Raw genomic sequence first — 22,141 nt, forward strand, 5'->3', positions numbered from 1 at the left:
TTTCAAATCTATTTGTATAAAACTAGCGTCTTGTTCATTCGATGCACGATTTTATGCAAAAATAAAAGCATATACTAGTATTTTTTATATTATCGATTGAACTTAGTTTTTTTTTTTTAAACAAAATAAAGTATATGCTATACCTTTTTGTAAAAAGTGTAGAATAATAAATAAAACAATGAAAAATTCAAAAAAATACCACATAGAAGAGAGAGTTAAGCAAATTAAAAATTCTTTTTTTCCTTTTTTTAATTCACCAAAAAAATCTTCTTTTATTTTAAATAATTACATTCTTTTAGTTTATAGTATAAATAAATATAAATATGGTAATATAGATTCCAAATGCTGGAAGACCCAACGGGTGTTATTCATCCCCAATTGTTTTTCATTTTCACCAAAAAAAAAAAACTAAAACAAAATAAATGTAACGTACCGGAGTCAAACATGCGCGTCAAGCGCCTATACAGTCACGCTAACACAGAAAAACCAGATACCGGCTGAGAGAAAAAGAGACGCACAGAGAAATCATAATTGCCGGCTACAGACACAGAATTGCGGGCCGGCTATGGTGGATTCCAAAGCAGAGGAGGACGACGATGAGGGCTTCGGCGACTTCACCTTCGCCTCTTCCGATCAGATCAACGGCCGGAAACCCATCATATCCAACGGCGACGACGACTGGGGCGATTTCGTCGAATCCCCGCTCCGATCGGCGCCCCTCACCGGGGTTTTCAACGCCCAGTCTAATAAACCCTCGGACCCATCTGGGTGTTTCCCAGATCAGTCCCGATCGACGACCGAGTCTGCGCCGGGTCGCGCCGAGTCGCATTGGGTGAATTCCAGAGGAGCTCTGCCGCTTTCGTTATTCGGCGACGCGGAGCAGGAGGAAACGGATGCGGTCGGTCCTCCGTTTGAGGACTCTGCTGTTGATATGAAGTATGGAACCAATATGGGGAGAGCTTCTGATTTGTACAGTCAGGTTGAGCCGGTCAAGGCTGAGAACGGGTTTAATTTGGATTCGAACGGGTCTGATTCGAGTGCGATTGAGAAAGATTCAATCTTGAATTCACTTGGGATGGATTCGATTTTGAATTTATTTGCTGGAAGCAATGACATTCAGAGTCCACAGATCAATACTGTAAGTGGGGTTAGCCAGAATATGGGTTTATTTTCTGGAAGTAATAATCTTCAGAGCCCACAGATTAGTTCTGTAAGTGGGGTTAGTCTGGATATGGATTTGTTTTCTGTAGGTAATAATCTGATGAGTCAGCAGATTAAGGCTGTAAGTGGGTTAAGTTCGGATTCGAATGGGGCAGATCCGAATGTGATTGAGAAAGACTCAATCTTGAATACAGCAAGTTCTCCTGGGATGAATTCGATTTTGGATTTATTTGCTGGAAACAATGTGATTCAGAGTCCACAGATTGATACTGTTAGTGGGGTTAGTCAGAATATGGATTTGTTTTCTGGAAGTAATAATCTTCAGGGTGAGCAGATTAAGGCTGTAAATGAGTTGAACGCGCATTCGGATTGGTTTGGTGGACAGCAGATCAAGGTGGTCAGTGGGTTCAACTCCTATTCAAGTGGAATGAATTTGAATGAGGATTTATTTTCTGGCAGCATTGGTTTTGATGCGATTTCGAATGATTATAGTCAGGATCAGCTGAATAACTTTGAAACCTCTAACGGGTTGGGTTCGAATTTGAGTGCATCTTCACCAATTACTATGGGTATGGATTCGTACTTGGATCCTATAGTTGGAAGTGAAGAATTTGATAGTGATTATGAAGGATGGGAATTTAAGGATGCATACTCAGAAACCAAGGCTGGAGTTGGGAGTGATAAGGTAAATGTTGTGCTAGGGGTACCTCTTTTAAGCTTGTTCTTTCACAGTACTGTTCTTTGATATTCGTTTTAGTAATCTGATGTCGGGAATTCAGTTCAATCTCAATCTATGAATGAACTATGATGCAGGTCGCTATTGTTTAAGTCGTTAGATATGATAATGCTGTTTCTGTTACCTTTTGTTTTTGGTTTTATGATAGGAATTATGTGATTAACATGCCTATGAACTGGTCTATGGCTCAAATTTGCTATGGCGATACTCAGTCACCCTTGATTATAATGTTAGTCGATCATAATTATGTATACGCCATTTGTTTCATCAAACGTATATTTTTTCTAATTTGAAGGTCGGCAGGAAAGATGAAGGACGTTTTGGGGTAACAGGGTTGTCATTTGAGTTTGGCAATGGTTTTCATGGATCTGATTTATTTTCGTCATCAAATGGGTTCTCTGTTCAACCCAGGGAAGTGGACATCAGTTTTGATTTCAAGCCACTGACAGTTGCTCAAAATGGTTTTAACTCCGATTCATTATTTAGAAGTGAGCAGAATGGTACTCCAAATGGGTTGAATTCTGATCGTGGTGTTGGGATTGTTGAATCTGATGAAAGCTTTGGGGATTTTGAAGGTGCATTTACTGAAAATGGATTGAATCAAGAGGTCAGTTGCTTATTTTTGGGCCCTTCATTTAGGACTATGATGTAAGAATTTGAAGTTTAATCAATGCTTGAACTATAATGCAGGTCTCTGATGTTAAGTGCTTAGTTACGATAATGCTGTTTACGTTACCTTTTGTTGATGGTTTTCCAATAGGAAATTAAACCTTCTTTGGTGAATTACGTGTTTAACATGCCTATGAACTGGTCTAAGCCTCAAATTTGGCAATACTTGTTTCTTGACCCTTGATTGTTTTGCTGTTAATTAATCGTAATTACGTAATACACCACCATTTGCTTAATCAAATGTAGCATTTTCCTAATTTGAAGGTCGGCAGGAAGGATGAAGGAAATTTTGGGGTAACAGGGTCGTCATTTGAGTTTGGTGATGGTTCAAAAGGATCTGATTTATTTTCGTTATCAAATGGGTTTTCTGTTCAACCCAGGGAAGTGGACATCAGTGTTAATTTCAAGCAACTGACAGTTGCTCAAAATGGTTTTAGCTCTGATTCACTATTTGAAAGTGAGAAGAATGGCACTGAAAATGGTTTGAATTCTGATTGTGGTGTTGGGATTGTTGAATCTGATGAAAGCTTTGGGGATTTTGAAGGTGCATTTACTGATACTGGATTGAATCAAGAGGTCAGTTGCTTGTTTTTGGGCCCTTCATTTTCCTTATGTTGGGTCAACCGTCTGTTTTGTCTTCTTTGTTCCGCTTACCTCATCTTTATTTTCCTTGTTAATGACTCCGGTTCTTTAGCACTAATTCATTCACTTTGAGCAGGATGAAAACATCATGATGCTGTGTGTCTTGTACTTTGGCAGAACTTTTTCCAGTTTCATAGCTTATAGACACTGTTCAGTTTCATCATCTTTGGTTGTAGTTCAGATTGTCTGAGATTGTTTTTCCAGTGGAAGAGTTTCACAGAAGTGTGCTTATTTAAAATCATGCATAAAAGGTGTTGTTTATGTGTCAGACAAACCCACTTCCATTAGATTCCATCTCAACCTATGAATGATGGGTACGTCATGAACATGTAGGAGCTGTACCGAATTGCCATTGGATTCTAGAACTTTGCGGTACATCTACATGCCTACGGTACTCGGAATGCGTACGCATTTTCCCCCTAAGTTTTGGTAGCCCAAAGGTACCTAGCATCAACAATGATGACTGATGAGTGCTTTTGCATTCACTTTTCAATGATGACATGCTGGAGCAATTAAGCTTTACTATCTTGGTTCTTTATTTTTAGTCCGCAGTATCAAATGTACCAGAACCCTTCCTTAACTCGGGCTTGCTTCATAGATCCAAACGTATATCGTTTATGAATCCAAATGTGTTAATCTTATTATTCTACTTTTTTATAACTGGACACACCGTGAACAGTTGGAGGAAATACGTGCCCATCGCTTATATGTCATATACATCAAGCATACATAGTTCTCAGCTTGAGAAAATAACATTGGAGGCAACATATAATGACAAACATAATGTGGATGTCAACCTATTGTTTGCACTAGTATAGGTGTTTTATTTCCTTAATCCCGAAGTGTAGAATTTCCTATATTTTTGGGATCAGAAATTTTCAAAATTGATATTAGGACTTTCTGTTCACCCTTTCTTTTACAAATTGTACCTGTAACCCAAAAAAGAACGAGTTTTTATTAGATTCATGCACTTAAGAAATTTTCATGTTTAAAGATTTTTGTTTGTGTCAGCAACCTGCTATTTTTTTTTTTTTTGAAAAGAAAAGAAGTGCTGTTTTGGGGTGTCCCTTGACGTGATAGACATTTTGTCTGCCAAGAGTCCTTGTTTCCTTGTCCTTTTTAGCCAATGTTTAGCACTTTTGAAGTTCTTAAAAAGTTGGACTCTTAAACTCAAAGACAACTTTAACAAAATAGTAATCCATGCATACCTGGCCTGAAAGAAACAAATAGGAATGAACTAAAACATGATGTGGAGTATTCAAGGTCTCAAATGAGTACACTGGTGTGAAATAAGATTTGTAGGATTGAAGGTCCCAGTTAGTACAATGACACAACCGCAATATTTAATCATCAATAAGACCTTTGCGATCGAAGTTTCCTGGAGCTTCCAGTGAACTGTGGAAAAGGCATGTGTGGTGGCGACGATTTTGTTTCTTAGGACCAGGACTTTGTTGGAATAGTTGTCTACCTGGGAGCTTGAAGCGGTCTCAACTGCTTTTAAGAGGTTGTATTCTTCCTTGGGACAGGTGATGTTGCTACTGTCACTGGAAACCACTCTTGTCCCCTTTATTTGTACGAAGTCTTTTTTTTTTCCTTTATATGGCTTCTTAAGAGTTCATTTTCATCAATGAGAGTTTTAGAGTTCTTATGCTCCTTATGGTGAGTTCTTATGCTGATCGAAGTTTCCTGGAGCTTTCAGAGAACTGTGCAAAAGGCATGTGTGATGGTGGATGACGATTTTATTTCTTAGGACCAGAACATTGTTGGAATAGTTGTCTTTCAGAGACACCTGGGAGCTTGCAGTGGTCTCAACTACTTTTAAGAGGATGTATTCTTCCATGGGACAGCTGATGTTGCTACAGTCACTGGAAACCGCTCTTGTCCCCTCCCTTTTTTTTTTTTCTTATGGCTTCTTAAGAGTTCATTTTCATCAATAAGAGTTTTAGAGTTCTTATGCTCCTTATGGTGAGTTCTTATGCTCGATAAGGATTGTCTTTAATGCCCCGATCTCTCTGGGAAATGTGGATCACTTTTGCATATGCTGGATAATACAGTGGAGAGAATTTTTTCTTCTCCCTCTCTTCTGCTTTTCCTTCATACTGGCAACAGATGTTTGTTCATGGTGGATCACTGATGCAACTTATGATTCTTTTTCGCGCATGAGGAATAAATGTATCATGTTTAGCCCCATTTTGCTTAACATCGAGCATTTTCTTCCTCTCTGTTATGAGTGTTTCGGGTTTTCATACATACCAGAGATGGACCCAGGGTTACCATAAATCGCTCCCCCCCTAGCGATTTGCAATCTGGATCGTTCATTCGCAATTGCAGATCGCACGCAATCCGGAACGGCTATTCTGGCGATCCAACAACGGAGAAGAAAAGGTGAAAAGAAGTGCTATAATGTTCAGATACTTGCTGTTGTCCGCAGTCAACAAAACCGATGATGTCTTCTCGTGTAGTGTGCTCGTCGTCGTCGATGAATCTTCTCTGCGTTTTTTCTTTCTATTTTCATGGCGGTTGTTCTCGACTTGAGGAAGACGACGACACTGTGTAAAGTATAAAGTTAAAAACCCTATTGAAGGATTCTTTATCCTCTGGGCTCAACTTGTCACTTAATTTTTGTTCCACCAATAATGTGACACCTGTTTTTAGAGTACTTCTTGGACCGTTAAATTTGTCTTTTTCTGCTTAGGTGTGCCACACCTGATTCTACCCTTTACTCCTACCTCTTGATATGCACTATAGCTGGAATCCTGTGAACACAATGAAAAAAGGAAAAGCCTTATGATAAATAACAAAAGGGAAAGCCTTATCTATTTAGGACTTCAAATTCAGGACTCAATTAGTAGTTTATGAGCTACTTTTGTTTTATTTTCTAGGAATCAGTTTGTTTCCAATTTGTTTTATTTCAGCATTATCTAAAATATTTTAAGACTATTCTATTATCAATTCATTGGACCTCGTTCTTTATTTATGTCACATAACCAACTCATGATGTGTTTGGTAAGAAAAAAGAAAAAAGAAAAAAGGAAGAAACCTACATATACACAAGGTCATAAGTAATCTTGTTAAGATCCAAATTCCGCGTTCCAACCAAACGTATTCCGTTCCATATTTATGTCTGAAGAAGCCTACCCCTACCGTACTCCATTCCGGTAGGGGTAGCGTACCGTGTTCCCGTTCCCGTTCTTCATACTGCAGCAATTTGCAATCCAGGTAGCATTGGATGAACCCACATAATGTGTAGTTGTTTATGTCAAGTCGTTTAAGTTTCATAATCATTTGGAAACTGGCTACCCGTGTCTCCTCTAATGTGGTGTTTTTTGAATAAGCAATGTATACAAATGCTAGGCACTTGTCCCCTTGGAAATCCTTATTTCTCCCTATAGTAGATCCTTTTTTTTGGTTTTCTAGATTATCATAGTTTGGTTGTTTAATTTTAAGGTGGTATATGTACTTATATTTTGCAATTGGATATTAATGGCAATAGGCTGTAGCCAATTATTGTTCCTTTAATAGATTTCGTTTATTTTTACTTAAAAAAGGTTGGATAGATCTTTGTAGTTTGTCCTATGTACCACTGGCACATTTTGAGAACGAATTGCCGTAGTGGAAATGGCTTATGGCTTCTACATAAATGATAAGCGTGCCACATGTCCCTTTCGTTCAGAGAATATTGAACTTTTGCCCTTGCCTAGTAAAGCCAAGCATGGTAAGGAAAGGAAATGATTCGAGGGGAAAAACTATGGGAAGGAAAAAGTACCAATATTGGTATACATTTTCATGTTATTTCGTACATGTTATTGTTTAGGTTCGTCTAGCTTATTCTATATCTCACAGTGTCCCTAAGTAACATCCAATTCCATAGATGTATCTTATGTGGCATGTTTGTAAGAACATTACCCAATGCTTGCTCCTGTTAATCAGCGATGTTGGGAAGGGACGATTGATGATAGGCCTGAATGATGGCTTATAGATAAATATTGCCTATGTATGTCATGCTATGATGCTACTAAAGGATTTGTTATGTACTCAGGTGGGCTATTTTTTCATACTTATTTTAGTAGGCTATTTTCTCTCTGACGCTACGTGGTATTTCTCATACAAAAGTTCATCTTATTAACGAAGTTATATTTCTTCAAACTAAGTGATTTTGTGGATTTTGACTCTTTTATTCTTTGATTTTCGCTTATTTAACACCTTTGCGGTTTTTTGTCTAACCTCCAGAGAAATGAGACCGTGTCTGATAATCATAAAGGGGCCCTGCCACTGTCCATTTTTGGTGATGAAGAGCTGACTGATGATTCCCCAAAGATTCAAGATGCCTTTACATTCAAGCCCTCGTACCCAAGAAATGGCATTAATAGTCAGGGGTCCAATATCTCTATCAATGATCTCATATCAAACTTATATTGTCAAGCTGAGCAGATCCCTCCGGTTGACGATACAGGAAAACATACTGGAAATGGGTTGGACTCGTCGAATGAAGTGATGGATCTTAGCCTAGTGAATAGTGATGATGATTTTGAGGATTCTTCATGGGATTTTAAAGATGCATCAATCCAGACTAGCACCATTGATCAAACATCTCTTCGGGCTCAAGGAGATACATGTGACAATTTTACTACCAACTCACAGTTGATTAATTTCAGGGACTTTTACTGCAAATTGAAGGATGAGTTATCCGCTGTTTATAGAGGGCATCTCAACAATTTAATGGTTGGTATATTAGCTAAAACCTTTATCTGAATCTGGTTGCATAACTTGCATTTGATATTAAATTTTTGAATCTTCCATTTTGCTAGAGAGATAAGCACGCTGCTGGTCTTTCTGGTGACGATGCAAAAGTGGCAGCTATTGACAAGGAAATCAAGGTTGGTAACTTGTCCTAATAGTGTTCCTATACAAGTGCTATTTTTTTCCACACTTTCAACATATGGTATAAGCTATTCTGATTTGATACTTTGGTTGTTTGGAAAAAGCAATATTTTATTTGCATACTTGTCTGATTATTAAAATCTAGAAAAGGATTTCACTAGCACTCTTTTGTTGGACAATACTGGACTGAAGTCACTGAACAGTGATGATATCCTCTTCCATACCCTTTCTCATCTCATGTTCGGAGTTTCCTCCTTACTCACACCCATGGTTATAAGTAACGGCTTCATGTTTGGGCCTTGGGGTCTGTTTTGTCTACGATGTAGAATTGCAGTGATACAGGAAATCACAAGTGTAGCGGCCGATACAGTCTGGTATTGCGTAACCGTTTGTAACAGCCGATATTCAACGCTCTACTTACCTTTACATCAAATTAGGGAAAATAGGTTTTCTCCTCCTGTTCTTCCTTTCCTAGACCCACCACGTTCTTATACAGTATGTCTTTGAATCTTCGCAAGGTTGTTCATTCCTACTCTTCACGTGAAAAAAAAACTTCGGGCTCTGTGCTCCAAATGGTATTTGCATCAATGTAGCTATACATATTGGCATTTGCTTTTTTTGGTGAATGAATTGTCTACCCTAGTACCATTTCTAGTTTGTTAGATAGTAAGAGTCTCTGTCCCTAGGAGATATGAATGTATTGCCTTCTAACGCGACTATGAATTCAATCTTACTTAACAAAACTTCTTGTAAGAGTTTGATAGTTGTTAAAAACCTCTAAAAACATTCAATTTTTAGAATGTTGGCTTCTAGTTTCTTATATTGTTATTTCTAGATGCTCATCTGGTTTATTCATTTTTTCCCTTAGCCTTTTTGGTTTAGGTGATATTGGTTAATACATCCATATACTGTTTCATCCGTTTTTACTTCACGCTTCTGTAATTGTCTCTTATAGGAGGCTTGTAAGGAACTTCACGAAGGGAATATATACTCCAAAGAATGTTCAGAGGATGAACTGCCAAGAGATGTTTCCCTGAAGGAATTTATTGAAGTCTCCAAGCTGAAGTTCCAAGTACTGGAATCAGAGTTTGGTTTATCAGGAAGATTGCATCTAGTATGTATCATTTTCTAAATCTTTTAGTGGATTTTGGAGCATAAATTTCTTATTCTTCTGATACATGCTTCCGTAATTAAGTGTTTTTTTTTTTTTATATATAACTTTGCACCAATTTTTCAGCAGACACTCAAAGTATGAAGAATTCATATAGTTATAAGTTATTATTTTTTCCTTTTGAAAGATGGGAACTATGTGATTGGCATGCATATCATTCATGCTTCAGCAGTTGTTGGAATAAAAGAATGAAAGCTTTAGGATCATCCTATTCATTAATCACGCAATTTATTTGTTTCTCTTCTGCCAATGCATGATTAAAGGGAATTTAAAAATGGGTTGAAAAGGGAAGACAAATCATAACAAATACCAGTATTGTCATCTCTTGAGTTGGGCACATCATTAAATAAAATTTAGAGAGCAAAAGCGGTTATGTAAACAAAAGGGTTTGCGAATACATGTGAGTTCTTGGTAGGATTAGGAGTAGGGAGGGTGTGGAACTACGTTATTCTCGTATGTGACTCATCATTAACCAATGGATATGTCCGTCATGTAACTTGTTCTTTGTTGTGATAGGCAGAGCAGGATTTGGGATCAGCAGTTGAACTAATGAAACACACAACTTTAATGCTAGATGTTCTCACATTAGGATCAACAGAGGATCAAGGCATTTATGTCTACACATGGTCGAAGATGATCTCTGCATGTGCTCAAGAGTTGAAGCATGGCTCCTGGATTTGGAAGCAATTAGTAGAAAAAAACATTGGAAGCAAGATACTTTCTGAACCTCGAGGTACGGCATCTAGCTATTATTCAGTTACAATTATGGGTTATCTAAACTATTAAATGCCTTAACATGTTATAAGTTGCATGAAGATGCTAATTATGTAGCTTAAAAATCACATGAAAGAATTAGATGAGTGTGAAGAACCTTGTTGGAATTATTGATTCATCTTATTAATTTCTTTATCACAAATTGGGTATTTTACTACGCTTTCTTTGGCCCCCCGTAAACCAAAATTTCTGGTTCATCCCTGATGATTAGGTAGACTGCATTCAAATTTGGTATTTTATGTATCCATGGAGTTGCTCATGCCTTCTCCTTTTGTTGTGTAATTCAAGCTTTTAATATGATTTTATGATAACTACAGGCAAGGGTTTCATTCTTGCCCTAGGAGAGATTTACAGAGTAGTTGCAGTTCTTGGAGCCTCAACCAAACTTTACAAGCCATGGATACTATCAAGCTCTACAGATTCTACAAGCATTTACGCTCTTCTAGAAGAGTGTTATACTCTATGGTCAACTTTGGGAATCGAGGAAGCTCTCCAGGAAATATCTGATCCTATTGATTTTGAATACCACAGTACAGTTGAGGCATTACGGGAGTCGATCAGGTTTATTCACGGTCATGATGAGCTTACACTTGGAAATCGTACTTTGAATCAACAAGTTTCTGTATGTCGGCTGTCACTTTTAACTTCAGAAGCAGTACCTGGTGAGGAAATTCAAACTCTTGAAGGAAAAACTAGAAACAGGGTGTTTAAAAAAAATTGCAAAAAATTGCAGATTAGAAGGATTTCCACTGCATAATCTTTTTTTTGGAACATGGGCAATTTCATTCATCAAAGCCGCCCATAAGGCACTTCTAAAGGGATTTCATTCCGAAAATTGGTAAGAGCCACGACCACTTGTATCTAGACCCAAACTTCAGCCTCAATCAACATGTACTGCAAAGCAGACCCAAAATGCATTGCAGAATATGTTGTGGTGAAAAATGTGGACCCGTGCAGATAATAATTATGGTAACGAGTGTTAACACGATAAAATGCTAAAATTTGCTACTATATATATGAAACAAACTCACAAATATTTTGCCGTCCTGACAATGTTATCAAATTATGGAGCTTCATGTGACTTGCAAATTGAACTTAGATAGACTACAATTACTTTTAAGAACCTTCACACATTTTTATTAGGGATCTATCTCATAGTATTTCTTTTGTTTTGCCTGTATCAGATATTAAAATGGTGTTGTGGAATGGGAAGTATTGCTTTCTCCCGCTAGCGAATTTGTGGGCTAATCTCATAAGTTGTGATCCTCCGGAGTTGCCATATTTGGATGTTGGCTCATGAGAAAGAATCTTGTGGAACATGGTTGGAATTGTTTCTACGAATTTGTGCTAAGAGTTGCGATTGAATCCCATTGTGTGGCAGTGAACTTTGGGGTACCAACTTCTGCCCGGCTCAAACTGCTCCGCGGAATATACCTTCAGAATATATCGTGCTGAAATCCAAAAGTCAATCGCTATTCGCTTCTGCGTGCCGACCAGGCAAATGCATTTTGTTGATCAGTTTTTTGTTTTTTTCGGGATTTTTTTTTGTATAAGCTGTAGTGTAGGGTGTGAAGATAGTAGTATAAGATGATTTACGGTCTTTGTTGTGTACTAGTTGAAGCCTGGAAGGAGGAATCAAACTGACAGCCACATGCCCAGAATCAGCAACGGCGGAATGACAGTAAATGTAGCACGTTTTCCTTTCTCTCTCCTATCTGAACGATTTAGGTGAAGACGGCTGAGATTTTGTGTTGAAAAGAAAAGACACTGTGCTTTGTATATTGCTCAATTGATATCAAATAAGTGCGGAAGCATAAGCCAGCTTTCTACGTACAGTTATTTGTGTCTTCCTGTGTTTCTTGCTGCCACCTTTTTAAAGAAAAGTGGAATTTGATATTCTAGTGTTGAAACATTAGATTGGGAATTCTCATATTATCTTCAAGTTCAGATGATGTGCTTCTGTACTTCTTTTGCGGAGTTTGGTTTTGTAAATGTTGGTTTTCTGCTGCATTCAGTGCAATACGTCTTTTTTTGGATCGGCGAAAGTCAGTCTTGTTAGAATAGTTGGATTAACACATTCGAAGAAGAGCTGAATTCCTTATCTCCTTCTGGCTTCTAAGTGCACTCTTTGTGCCATTGCAATATGTCTCGCTAACTCGCTTTATTTATTTATTTATCAAACCACTAATGCGTTGTTGGTTTGCGCCAAGGGTTACAGATTTTGTAGAAGTTGCTATCGTGATATCAGAACCATTTTTATTTATAGCTAGGGGGCTCTAAAATGAGTTATTCCGTCCATAATGTGTTCTTGTGGTCAGAACCTGCTTTGTTCTGAATACAAATTTGGCTCGGAAGATGGACTTCCCACTAAATTTTTGGATTGCTATTTTTAACTTTTCGTAACTTTTTATTTAGTTTTTTGTCATAATTTTTGAGATTAATCATCTAACTCGACATAAGAAATCAGAAAAGTATGCGGATCGAAGTTTAAATGAATTCATTTAAGGCAATACTATAGACAAAAAAATACCAATTGTTTGGTAATACCACTCATTGTGCTTATTGGGATGAAAAAAACAGTGACTAGCCCGTTGCTTGGAAACTGATTAAAACTGACCGAACCGAACCGAACGGAACGAAACTGTACCGAACTGATCGATTTTTTAACCGAATTGGTTGGTGTCGGTTTGGAAAAAAGGAAACCCGAATGACTCAGTTCGGTGGTAAAATTGGGAAAAAACCAACCGAACCGAACCGATTTCATCCCTAGTTGGCAACCTTTACATAGGTTCGGTCTACTCCTGTCAAACTTTTGGAAACTTTCCCTAGGAGGAAACTACTTCTAGCGGATGCTTTTTCGAAGTGATATACTTTCAAACTTAAAAATGCCTCGAGGGCAACCCTTTTCTAACCCCCTAGGGTGTTCGAACTGCTTAGTAACCTGAATTCCTTCGCATTGGGAATACATAAGTAGTCGTGGCCAGACTTGGTCATTTTTCTTTTGACAAAGCTCGATCACACTTTTTCAAAATTTGTAAACATGACTTTCGTAAAAATCGTCCATGCGAACTACTGACAACATGACTCTTTGTTGGAAAATGAGATACGTGGGCAAGTCTCTTGCGGGTAACCAGTCCTGCAGAAAGCCCCTGCCGGTCGTAAATAAAATGAGCCAACTCACCGTCATGGCCAAATTCAATATATATTCTCTTAAAAGTGGTTGTCTGACCGTTTGTGCACCATCTCTCCTAAAATCAATTGGTGGTAAGAAGGATTTCAATTAAGTCTTTTATGACATTCGTAGGGAGTAGCATTGTGTAACCAAATCCATGGGGGCACTCCGGGCCCAACAATCCCTCCCTCATGATGACACTCCCGGCGACTCAAACCCATGACTTTCTAGCTCTGATACCACTTGTCAGACCACTTTTCCACTATCTCTCCTAAAATCAATTGGTGGTAGGAATGGTTTCGATTAAATCTTTTATGGCATTAGACATCGCACCCGCATGTTAATTTTTAGAGCGGTCACAAGGAGTGACATTGTGTAACCAAATTCATAGGGTACTCCAGGCTCAACAATTGTAATTAAAAAAGTCGACGTAGGGTGCCTAACACCTTTTTCTCGCAATAATAAATCACCGAACTCGTCTTCTTTGTCCATAGACCAACCAAAAAATAGAGTCACTTCTAAACCAGATTCTTGTATCCGCGCCTTTAAAACCGAGTCGGTAGGATCGAAAAAATATTTTACTTTGAAAAACACTTGAACTTTTTCGCAGATAATTCAAGGGATCACCCAACACACCTAAACTCTATATTTGGTGGCGACTCCGAATTATTTTTCTGAAACATAAACCTCTTCCTCCATCGAATGAAGACAAGTACGAATCTTGACGTTCCGCACCATGAACAAAGGGCGACCGTAATTCTTGGAGCCGACATATGGTGTATCATTGTTGAGTGATTTGGGTGCCATCCTGGCTTAGGATGCTTTCTACTCGTTGTAATGCCTTTTTTTGGGGTTCTCTTTTTCCCTTTAATCTCTTTTAATTATGGTTCAAATATTTATAAATAACTTTTTTTGGCTATTAAAAAGTAAAACGAGAAGATTTTTTAAGAACCGCTAGCGAATAACCACCAACTTATCCCAACTTAGGGGGTCAAGCTGTAACAACTGGCTTGTGCTAACCTTAGCATCAAATTGACCAATATTGTTAGGCTAGCTTTGGGGTCAAAGTTTAACAACTGGCTATAGCTAAGTTTCGACATTTCTCCTGGATTTAGCATACTTGAATTCTTTTTAAACCCTCCATTTCCAATGTCTTAATTCCTCACCTCCATTCACCTTCATCCCTTTCGAAAATCTAGCTAAGAGAGAAGCAATTCAAACAATTATGGCTAGAGAAATTTCTCCGGCAACAACAAGGCCCGTTCTTTTCACATTGGTTGCAGTCGCAAGTACCATTCCCGTCTTCTTTTCAGGATACTACCTTGCTAAAACCATCATTCTTTTCATTCGTGGCGATCCAGACGGTACCCATCCGCATTTGGAAACGGAATTGGGTTTCACAATCTTCGCTTTCGTTCTGTTCCTCCTGGGTTCAATTGCTATTGTATGGAGAGTGAAGCCCCTCCAAGTAATATGCATTACAACGTTGGTCATTACCATAGTTCTAATCTTTGCGGGAACAGTGTCCATCGAATCTAGCGGGGCCTATTACCGACTTGAGGAATATCCGCGATGGGCCAAAAACTTTATTCTGAATGACATCGATTGGAGTGGTTTTCAGAGGTATATGATTCGGGAAAAGATTTGTGAAAAGCTTGGCGGCGAAAATGAACTATTACTGCAGGTTCCTTCCATCCCTCTTCCTCTTTATTTTTTTATTGGCAAAAGAAATTTTATATATCACGAATGTAACAAAATCAGTGCAATAGGAACATAAATACATTGAAAGAGATTCGAAGAGTTAGTAAAGACTCTCTCCTAGTACTGCTTTCTCGCGAAATTCAACAAACCCCTTAGCCTCTCGATTTTGAAAATAACAAAATAATAACATAACAAACAAACCAAAAACACAAAGTGTCGGGGTTCGGATTTGGATCAGTCGGTTCGGGCTCTGCTCCTAGCTCCTTCCTTACAGCTCCATGCGTCCTCCAACGATCAAATCAGATCTAGGGAGAAGAAGATAGGCCTCGGGATAGGGAGAAACGGCGTCCTCCCTAACGACTGTTTCGCCGTGATGGGAAGAGCGTTGACGGCCTCGGGAAGGAGATAGGCCTCGGGAAGGATATAGACCTCAGGAAGAACATGAACTATGTTATTTCATGCTTCAAACGACGAAACCGGCATTTTCCACCAATTGTCGGGATCCTGATCGTGAGAGGATTCCGGTTCCATCCTCCGTTTGCTCCACGCCTCTGCTGCTGGATCTGCAACAAGTCACTAGGGCTGTGGAAGCCCAGTGACCCTTCGACGATCAAGTTAGATGTAAGGAGAGAGGTTTAGGTCTAAGGTTATGGTAGAACAACCTACCTCTTTAGGTTAGAGTCCCTTTGTATTTATAGATCTTGGTTTGCTTAGCCTCCAAGCTAGTGCATGGAGATCACGCTCGGGTAACCGCCTCGGGTGACATCATAGATGACGCACCGGATAAGGCGGTTACAGAGCACATGGCCAGGTCAGCCCTTCGCGAGGATTCTTCTCGATGCTGTGTCTCATTACGCTCGAGAGCCCTCGGTGCTGTGTTTTGGAGGTCGGTACGGAGCCCTCGGTAATATGTCTCCGGCGTCAGTACGGAGCCCTCGAGTGCCCTCGGTAATATGTTTTCGGGGGTCGGTACGGAGCCCTTGGTGGTATGTCTCCGGGGTCGGTACGGAGCCCCATTTATCCGGGCCACTACACAAAGTATAGCTGTCCAGATGCCAACTATACATAAATACTCCGGATATAGGGAAAAAAAACAAAACAAAAAAAAACAACCACCACCACCCTTGGATTGCAAAATTCTGCCCAAACTAAAGCTTACGATGCGAGTTCTGCTAGATTTAGGCATGGAGGAACATGCATTCTCTGTTGCGTCGATCTCTTGTTTTTGCTCTGTTTGAAGAAAATTTTGTTAATGATGCTTGTCTGCACGTCCAAGTCCAGTTGCGTCATGGGTCAAGATGACTGGCGTCTCCATGTGTTGACGTGAATACCCTAAAACGACAAGTTACACTAAGAAATTTAATTTTTAGACTTTATTTGAACACTTAATTCTATATAACGAACACTCATCAAGTCAGGTGATTCATAAATACATTAGCCTAAAACACATGCTCAAAAAGATATGTGTAAACACATTTGCCACAATTTTCTTCAAAAGAATGTTAGCATATTTATCTAGGAGTTTATTCTTTTTTTACTCAAAAAGAACCATTGAGCAAGAAAGCAAGAAATCAAAAAGCAATAGGGCTGCAAGTGCTGGAAAATCCTTAATGCTTCTCAAATGTTGAAAAAGAGAAGAATAATTGGTTCACAATTTTTGAGTTAAAATGTATAAACATGTGATTGAATGCCTCATTTCAAAGATAAGTGGGTCTCCCTTGACTCTCTTAGACCAGTAGTCCAACGTAATATACATTAGAAGAAAAAAAGTAATCCGACAATTAAATTGTTGGACCAAGAGTTAATTATTGTTGTGTACTCTTTATGCAAAGTTTCCAAACAGTCATTTAAAAGGGACCCATCACCTACTCTTTTCAAACTAGTTCTAATTCAAAAATAACCCTCGAAAATAAAAGTTAAAAAAGTACAACCAAACACAGCAAAGCCGGCCTTTTTGGAGCCCAACTCACTGCCTCAATCATTTGATTTTAATTAATTTAATCTTCTTCTCAATGTGTTTGCATTTGTTCCCACGATCAATTTGCAGGGAGGTTGCTGTTCTCCTCCTACTTATTGCGGATATCGAGAAATGAATAAGACTTGGATTGTCCCGAAATCAGGAGAATATTACCAAGATAACAATTGCATGATGTGGAGCAACGACCACGACAAATTGTGTTACAACTGCAACACTTGCAAGGCTGCTTACCTGATTAACTACGTCCATGGATGGCACACTAGATTGTTCTGTATGTTCATCGCACTCGTCATCTGGATTGGTTGCTTTAATTTTACATTTGGAGCGGACAATGAGAACAACCAGGGAAGACAACAGACTGTGTAGTCCATTAGTCGCAAGCATGATATGTATACTTCATCAAAGACGACGAGTCTGTACCTTTGGTCATTGGTAAAATTAATTGTACTTGCCCAAATTTGTTTGATGGGTTAACTTCGCTAAGACGCGTTTATTTGGTGAATGTCTTTTTTTTTTTATCAGCAAAAAGATACAAGGATATAATTTCTGATCGTGTGGTACGTATTAGTTTTAGAGCGTGCATGGGCATATGCATATTTTTTGTGCAGAGTTGTACACATATTTTTGGTAAATAAATCGGAAAATCACTTTGTGACCAAATTAAACACACACACACAAAAAAAAGGAAAACATATAGTATTATTCTCTCATTTTTACATGAAATTTCTTATATATTCTTGACGTAGAGTATTAATATCACATGTCTAGGATGGCCCTACTTTACGTAAAACAAGTGAACTTTTTCTATTCGTTAAATCTCACGTTTACCCTCAAAAGCATGAAATTGAAACACAATATTGAATTGAGATTAAATTCTTTATACCTCACGTATTTTGGGCCTCATTGTGCATTCATTTTAGAGATCTGAATCGTTCATCTTGTAGAACCCACAGTGTAAGTTATCCATGCAAAAAAATCAGCTTGATTGAAAATCGATAAATGTATCAAAAATTGAATTTTGATTTATAAAATAGACTGTCATGGACAAGTTATCTTCAAAGAATCATACCATTCATTTTACAAATCAAAATTTAATTTTTAATATACCACTCGATGTCCGATAAAGCTAATTTTTTTGTATTGGGTATACTATTGTGCAAGTCCTACAAAATGAACAATTCAAATTAATGTAACAAATTCACGATGGAGCCCACAAATTGCCGTGGTGGAAACAAATTCACGATGGAGCCCACAAATTGCCGTGGTGGAAACTTGGGGTTTTTCACCTTAGGTGGAAGCAAGGATGGAACTAGGGAGTCTAGTGGCGGCGGCCGCCACGACAAGAATTTTAGAAATTGCAATTATTATGTAAAAAAAAAAAATTATCCCCAACATTTATAGTCTCGCCACTGCTGGATTTTTTTTCTTTATTTTTTTTATATACTAATCCTAAATCTTCTATTTTTTTCAAAAAAGGAGACCCGAAAAAGTATTCCGGCCAAAGTGAAATAATATAAAGGATGAGAAATAATTAAGTGGGAAAAAACTTCACACTTTAACACTAAAACAACTTAACCTAAAAAAATTAAAGTTAGTCTTTTTTCGTACTCCTTGTGCAAATGACAAATATCATTTACTATAGTTTTTATTCTGTTATTTTAATTTTTCTATAGAGTCGATAACTATTAATATTGTAATTCATCTTTTTATTTTTTTTAGTATACATTTCGCCACTGCTAGAGTAAAATCCTGATTCCATCCCTGTGGAAGGGATTTAATCTCGAATGGATTCCTTCAACTTTGTGACCTTTTCTAGTTTTAATATTTGATCGACCACAAAGGAAACTTATGGGGAAAAAAAAATTATTTCTTATATAGTATTATTCTCTCATTTTGACTTGAAATTTCTTATATATTCTTGACATAGAGTATTAATATCACATGTCTAGGATGGCCCTACTTTACGCAAAACAAGTGTACTTTTTCTATTCGTTAATTCTCACGTTTACCCTCAAAAGCATGAAATTGAAACACAATATTGAATTAAGATTAAATTCTTTCTATCTCATGTATTGTGGGCCTTATTGTGCGTTCATTGTAGAGATCTGAACCGTTCATTTTGTAGAACTCACAGTGTAAGTTATCCACGCAAAAAAAATCAGCTTGATTGAAAATCGATAGGTGTATCAAAAATTGAATTTTATTTTATAAAATAGACTGTCATGGACAAGTTATCTTCAAAAAATCATACCATCCATTTTACAAATCGAAATTTAATATTTAGTATAACTATCGATGTCCGATGAAGCTAATTTTTGCATTGGGTATACTATTTTACAAGTCCTACAAAATGAACATTCAAATTAATGTAACAAATTTACGATGGAGCCCACAAATTGCCATGGTGGAAACTTCTTGTTTTTCACCTTAGGTGGAAGCAAGGATGGAACTAGGGAGTCTAGTGGTGGGGGCCAATTTTAGAAATTGAAATTATTATGTAGAAAAAAAAATTATCCCCAACATATATAGTCTTGCCACCGCTAGATTTTTTTTTCTTTATTTTTTGTTATATACTAATCCTAAATCTTCTATTTTTTTCAAAAAAGGAGACCCGAAAAAGTATTCCAAAACTAAATTCAATCGGCCAAAATAAAATAATATAAAGGATGAGGTATAATTAAGGGGGGAAAAGCTTCACACTTTAACACTAAAAATCCTTAACCTTAAAAAATTAAAGTTAGTCTTTTTCGTACTCCTTGTGCAAATGACAAATATCATTTACTATAGTTTTTATTCTGTTATTTTAATTTTTCTATAGAGTTGATAACTATTAATATTGTAATTCATCTTTTTATTTTTTTAGTATACATTTCGCCACTGCTAGGGTAAAATCCTGATTTCATCCCTGTAGAAGGGATTTAATCTCGAATGGATTACTTCAACTTTGTGACCTTTTCTGGTTTTAATATTTGATCGACCACAAAGGAAACTTATGGGGAAAAAAAAAATTTATTTCTGGTACTACAGAAGGGAATAAGCTCTGTTTTTTCCAACTTCCACGCGTCATCTTCTTTTCCTTCTATTTATTTATTGCCATAGTTTTTTTTTTTTTTCCCTGAAATGGGGATACTTCTCATTTGTTGCTAACCAATCTTTCTTTTGGGATTTGCCTTCCATTTTAGGCATTAACTTAACCACGATTAAATTGGTGGGACCAAGTAATTGGAGACAAAAGGGTAATGTTCACCTTTATTTAGTAAGGATGAACAAAATCGAACTCAGTCCTATCCCCCTCGGTAAGGGTCGATTCATTTATGAGAACACGGAGTTCACTAACCGAAGTCTCAAATGATTAAACATGAAAATATAACGTGAATCCTATAAAAAAAAAATCAGGAAGATGAAAAATACCGGAGCGAAAGGTAGTAAAAGTTAGCAAGAATGGGACTTAATATTTCATTGTGAAACCTTTATCACAGGGATATTACAAGTACAAATGCCGAAACTTAGAGCTGAATGACAGAGTAAATCGCAACCTAGAGCCCTCGCTCTAGGGCTCTAGGCCCTTGTGTAATGGTCCTTGTCCATTACAAGCGCCAAAGGAATCTAGTCGCGTTGGTTTGCCAGGGCACCATCCCGATCTTTGCACAGCGCGACGAAGTACAAAACGATTAAACCAATGGCAAAGAAGAGAGACAGGGTTCCAATTACCCTCATCTCCAAATCCGAAAGTTCGGTAGCTTTGAGAGCTAGGCCGAAGACGAGATCACCAGCCCAAAAAACGCAGTAAAGCACCGTCATCGCGACAACGAAGCAGTTACACTTGCCCCCGCAACACGCGCGCGGCATTTTTTTGTCCTCTCGGGAGGAGGGTTAAGAAAATCCCCTGTTTTTTGCAGTTTCACTATTTAAGTTTCGGAGGTAGTGATGGGTTTTGTTAGGAACTTAAGGATAATAAGAAGGGAAGAGAGATACAAATATGTCTTTTCCCATCACACAAACAAACAGGGGAATAGATTATAAAACCTCCGATGCCTCCATTTTTCTTTTCCTCCTGCTGGATTTATAGGCTATCTGACTCATCTCTCTCTCTCTCGATTTCTCGATGAACGTTATCTCCAACAAGAATATCGGAAGAAGCTGATGGCCGTGAATAAGTTTCTCTCATTGGTTAAATATTGCTCTACAAGCTAATTAACCGCAATCACAGAATCCCGTGTTTCTCCTTTTCCACAATCACACAATCCCTGGTTTATCCTTTCCCACGGACCAAAAATAGCTAATTAACGGCAATCACACAATCCCTTGTTTTTCGACTAATAAAAATATAGCTGATTAACCACAATCACCAAATCCCCGATTTTTCCTTCCCATTGGCTAATTAACCGCAATTAAACAGTCGGAAAAGACTCTACCACACACGAATAGTGGCTGATTTTTATGAGTTTTTGTGGCTCATCTTACGAAAGTGTGTACGATACATCCCTTCGAATTTTGTGACTTGCTTTAAAGAATTTATGTGACCCAATATATGAGATTTTATGGTTGTTTATATATGAATTTTTGTGGAGTTGTATATGATTTGATCTATTTTGGCCAAATAATCCAAATGGATTTTTTTGTGGAGTGAGTTTGCTACTCTCATTTTCTCTAACGGCACTCTCCTTTGTATCTTTATGAGGTGCTTTGTTTTGTGAGAAGGAAAGTGTCGTAAGAGAAAACGGGTGTGGCAAAATCAATTCCTTTTTTTTGTCCTTCACATATTTTGCATATTTGTTAGTTTTTTGTCGATTTATTATGAATTATTGCTTAATCATGACAAGAGAAATCTAAAAAGTAAAGAATTAACATTGAAACCCAAATTCTTTAAATAAAGACTAAAAGAAGCAGCATATTGGTTATTTTTGTCTATATTTAAATATGATGTGGGTTTCGATGTTAATGTATGCTCAAACATTTTCTACTCTGTTTTATAATATAGATTATCATTGAAATTAAGGAGAGGAAGACATAAAAGACATTTAGAATTTATGAAATGGTACCGTTGAAAATTTGGTAAAGAAATTGATATTGGTTGATTCTCCCTTAATTTGGTACTCATCAATTAGATAAAAGGATAACCAACTGGAGCTCGCTCAGTTGACCAGAACTCTTGCATCTCACTAGGAGGTCAGGAGTTCAAATCTCCCCACCTGCATGTGGATGTTCTTTCCAGGCTTTCCTGCGTGTGGATGTTCTTTCCTCCCTTAATTTGGT

General features: G+C 37.7%; 2 protein-coding genes across 10 annotated transcripts; both read left to right on the forward strand.

Annotated features, from left to right (window-relative positions):
- The first annotated feature begins 441 nt into the window (after nucleotides 1-441).
- LOC131332244 (uncharacterized) lies at nucleotides 442-11,998 on the forward strand. Of its 9 annotated transcripts, XM_058366348.1 has the most exons (10): nucleotides 442-1,846; nucleotides 2,175-2,504; nucleotides 2,813-3,142; nucleotides 7,439-7,577; nucleotides 7,662-7,930; nucleotides 8,017-8,085; nucleotides 9,045-9,203; nucleotides 9,777-9,993; nucleotides 10,352-10,696; nucleotides 11,219-11,998. In XM_058366348.1, the coding sequence occupies exons 1-10, from the start codon at nucleotides 566-568 to the stop codon at nucleotides 11,332-11,334; spliced, it is 3,255 nt and encodes a 1,084-aa protein (XP_058222331.1). In that variant the 5' UTR covers nucleotides 442-565; the 3' UTR covers nucleotides 11,335-11,998. The 9 variants fall into 9 exon arrangements, with proteins under 9 accessions (XP_058222331.1, XP_058222335.1, XP_058222327.1 ...); XM_058366344.1 differs by having other exon boundaries at nucleotides 443-1,846; nucleotides 7,439-7,930; XM_058366345.1 differs by having other exon boundaries at nucleotides 444-1,846; nucleotides 2,831-3,142; nucleotides 7,439-7,930.
- Nucleotides 11,999-14,332: 2,334 nt separating this feature from the next.
- LOC131333520 (tetraspanin-2-like) lies at nucleotides 14,333-17,489 on the forward strand. Its single transcript, XM_058368081.1, has 2 exons — nucleotides 14,333-14,890; nucleotides 16,955-17,489. Exons 1-2 carry the CDS (start codon nucleotides 14,432-14,434, stop codon nucleotides 17,249-17,251), a joined length of 756 nt encoding a protein of 251 aa, XP_058224064.1. The 5' UTR covers nucleotides 14,333-14,431; the 3' UTR covers nucleotides 17,252-17,489.
- The last annotated feature ends 4,652 nt before the right edge of the window (nucleotides 17,490-22,141 follow it).

This window comes from Rhododendron vialii, chromosome 7a (genome assembly GCF_030253575.1).
Source record: "Rhododendron vialii isolate Sample 1 chromosome 7a, ASM3025357v1".
In the NCBI taxonomy this organism is placed as follows: Eukaryota; Viridiplantae; Streptophyta; class Magnoliopsida; order Ericales; family Ericaceae; genus Rhododendron; species Rhododendron vialii.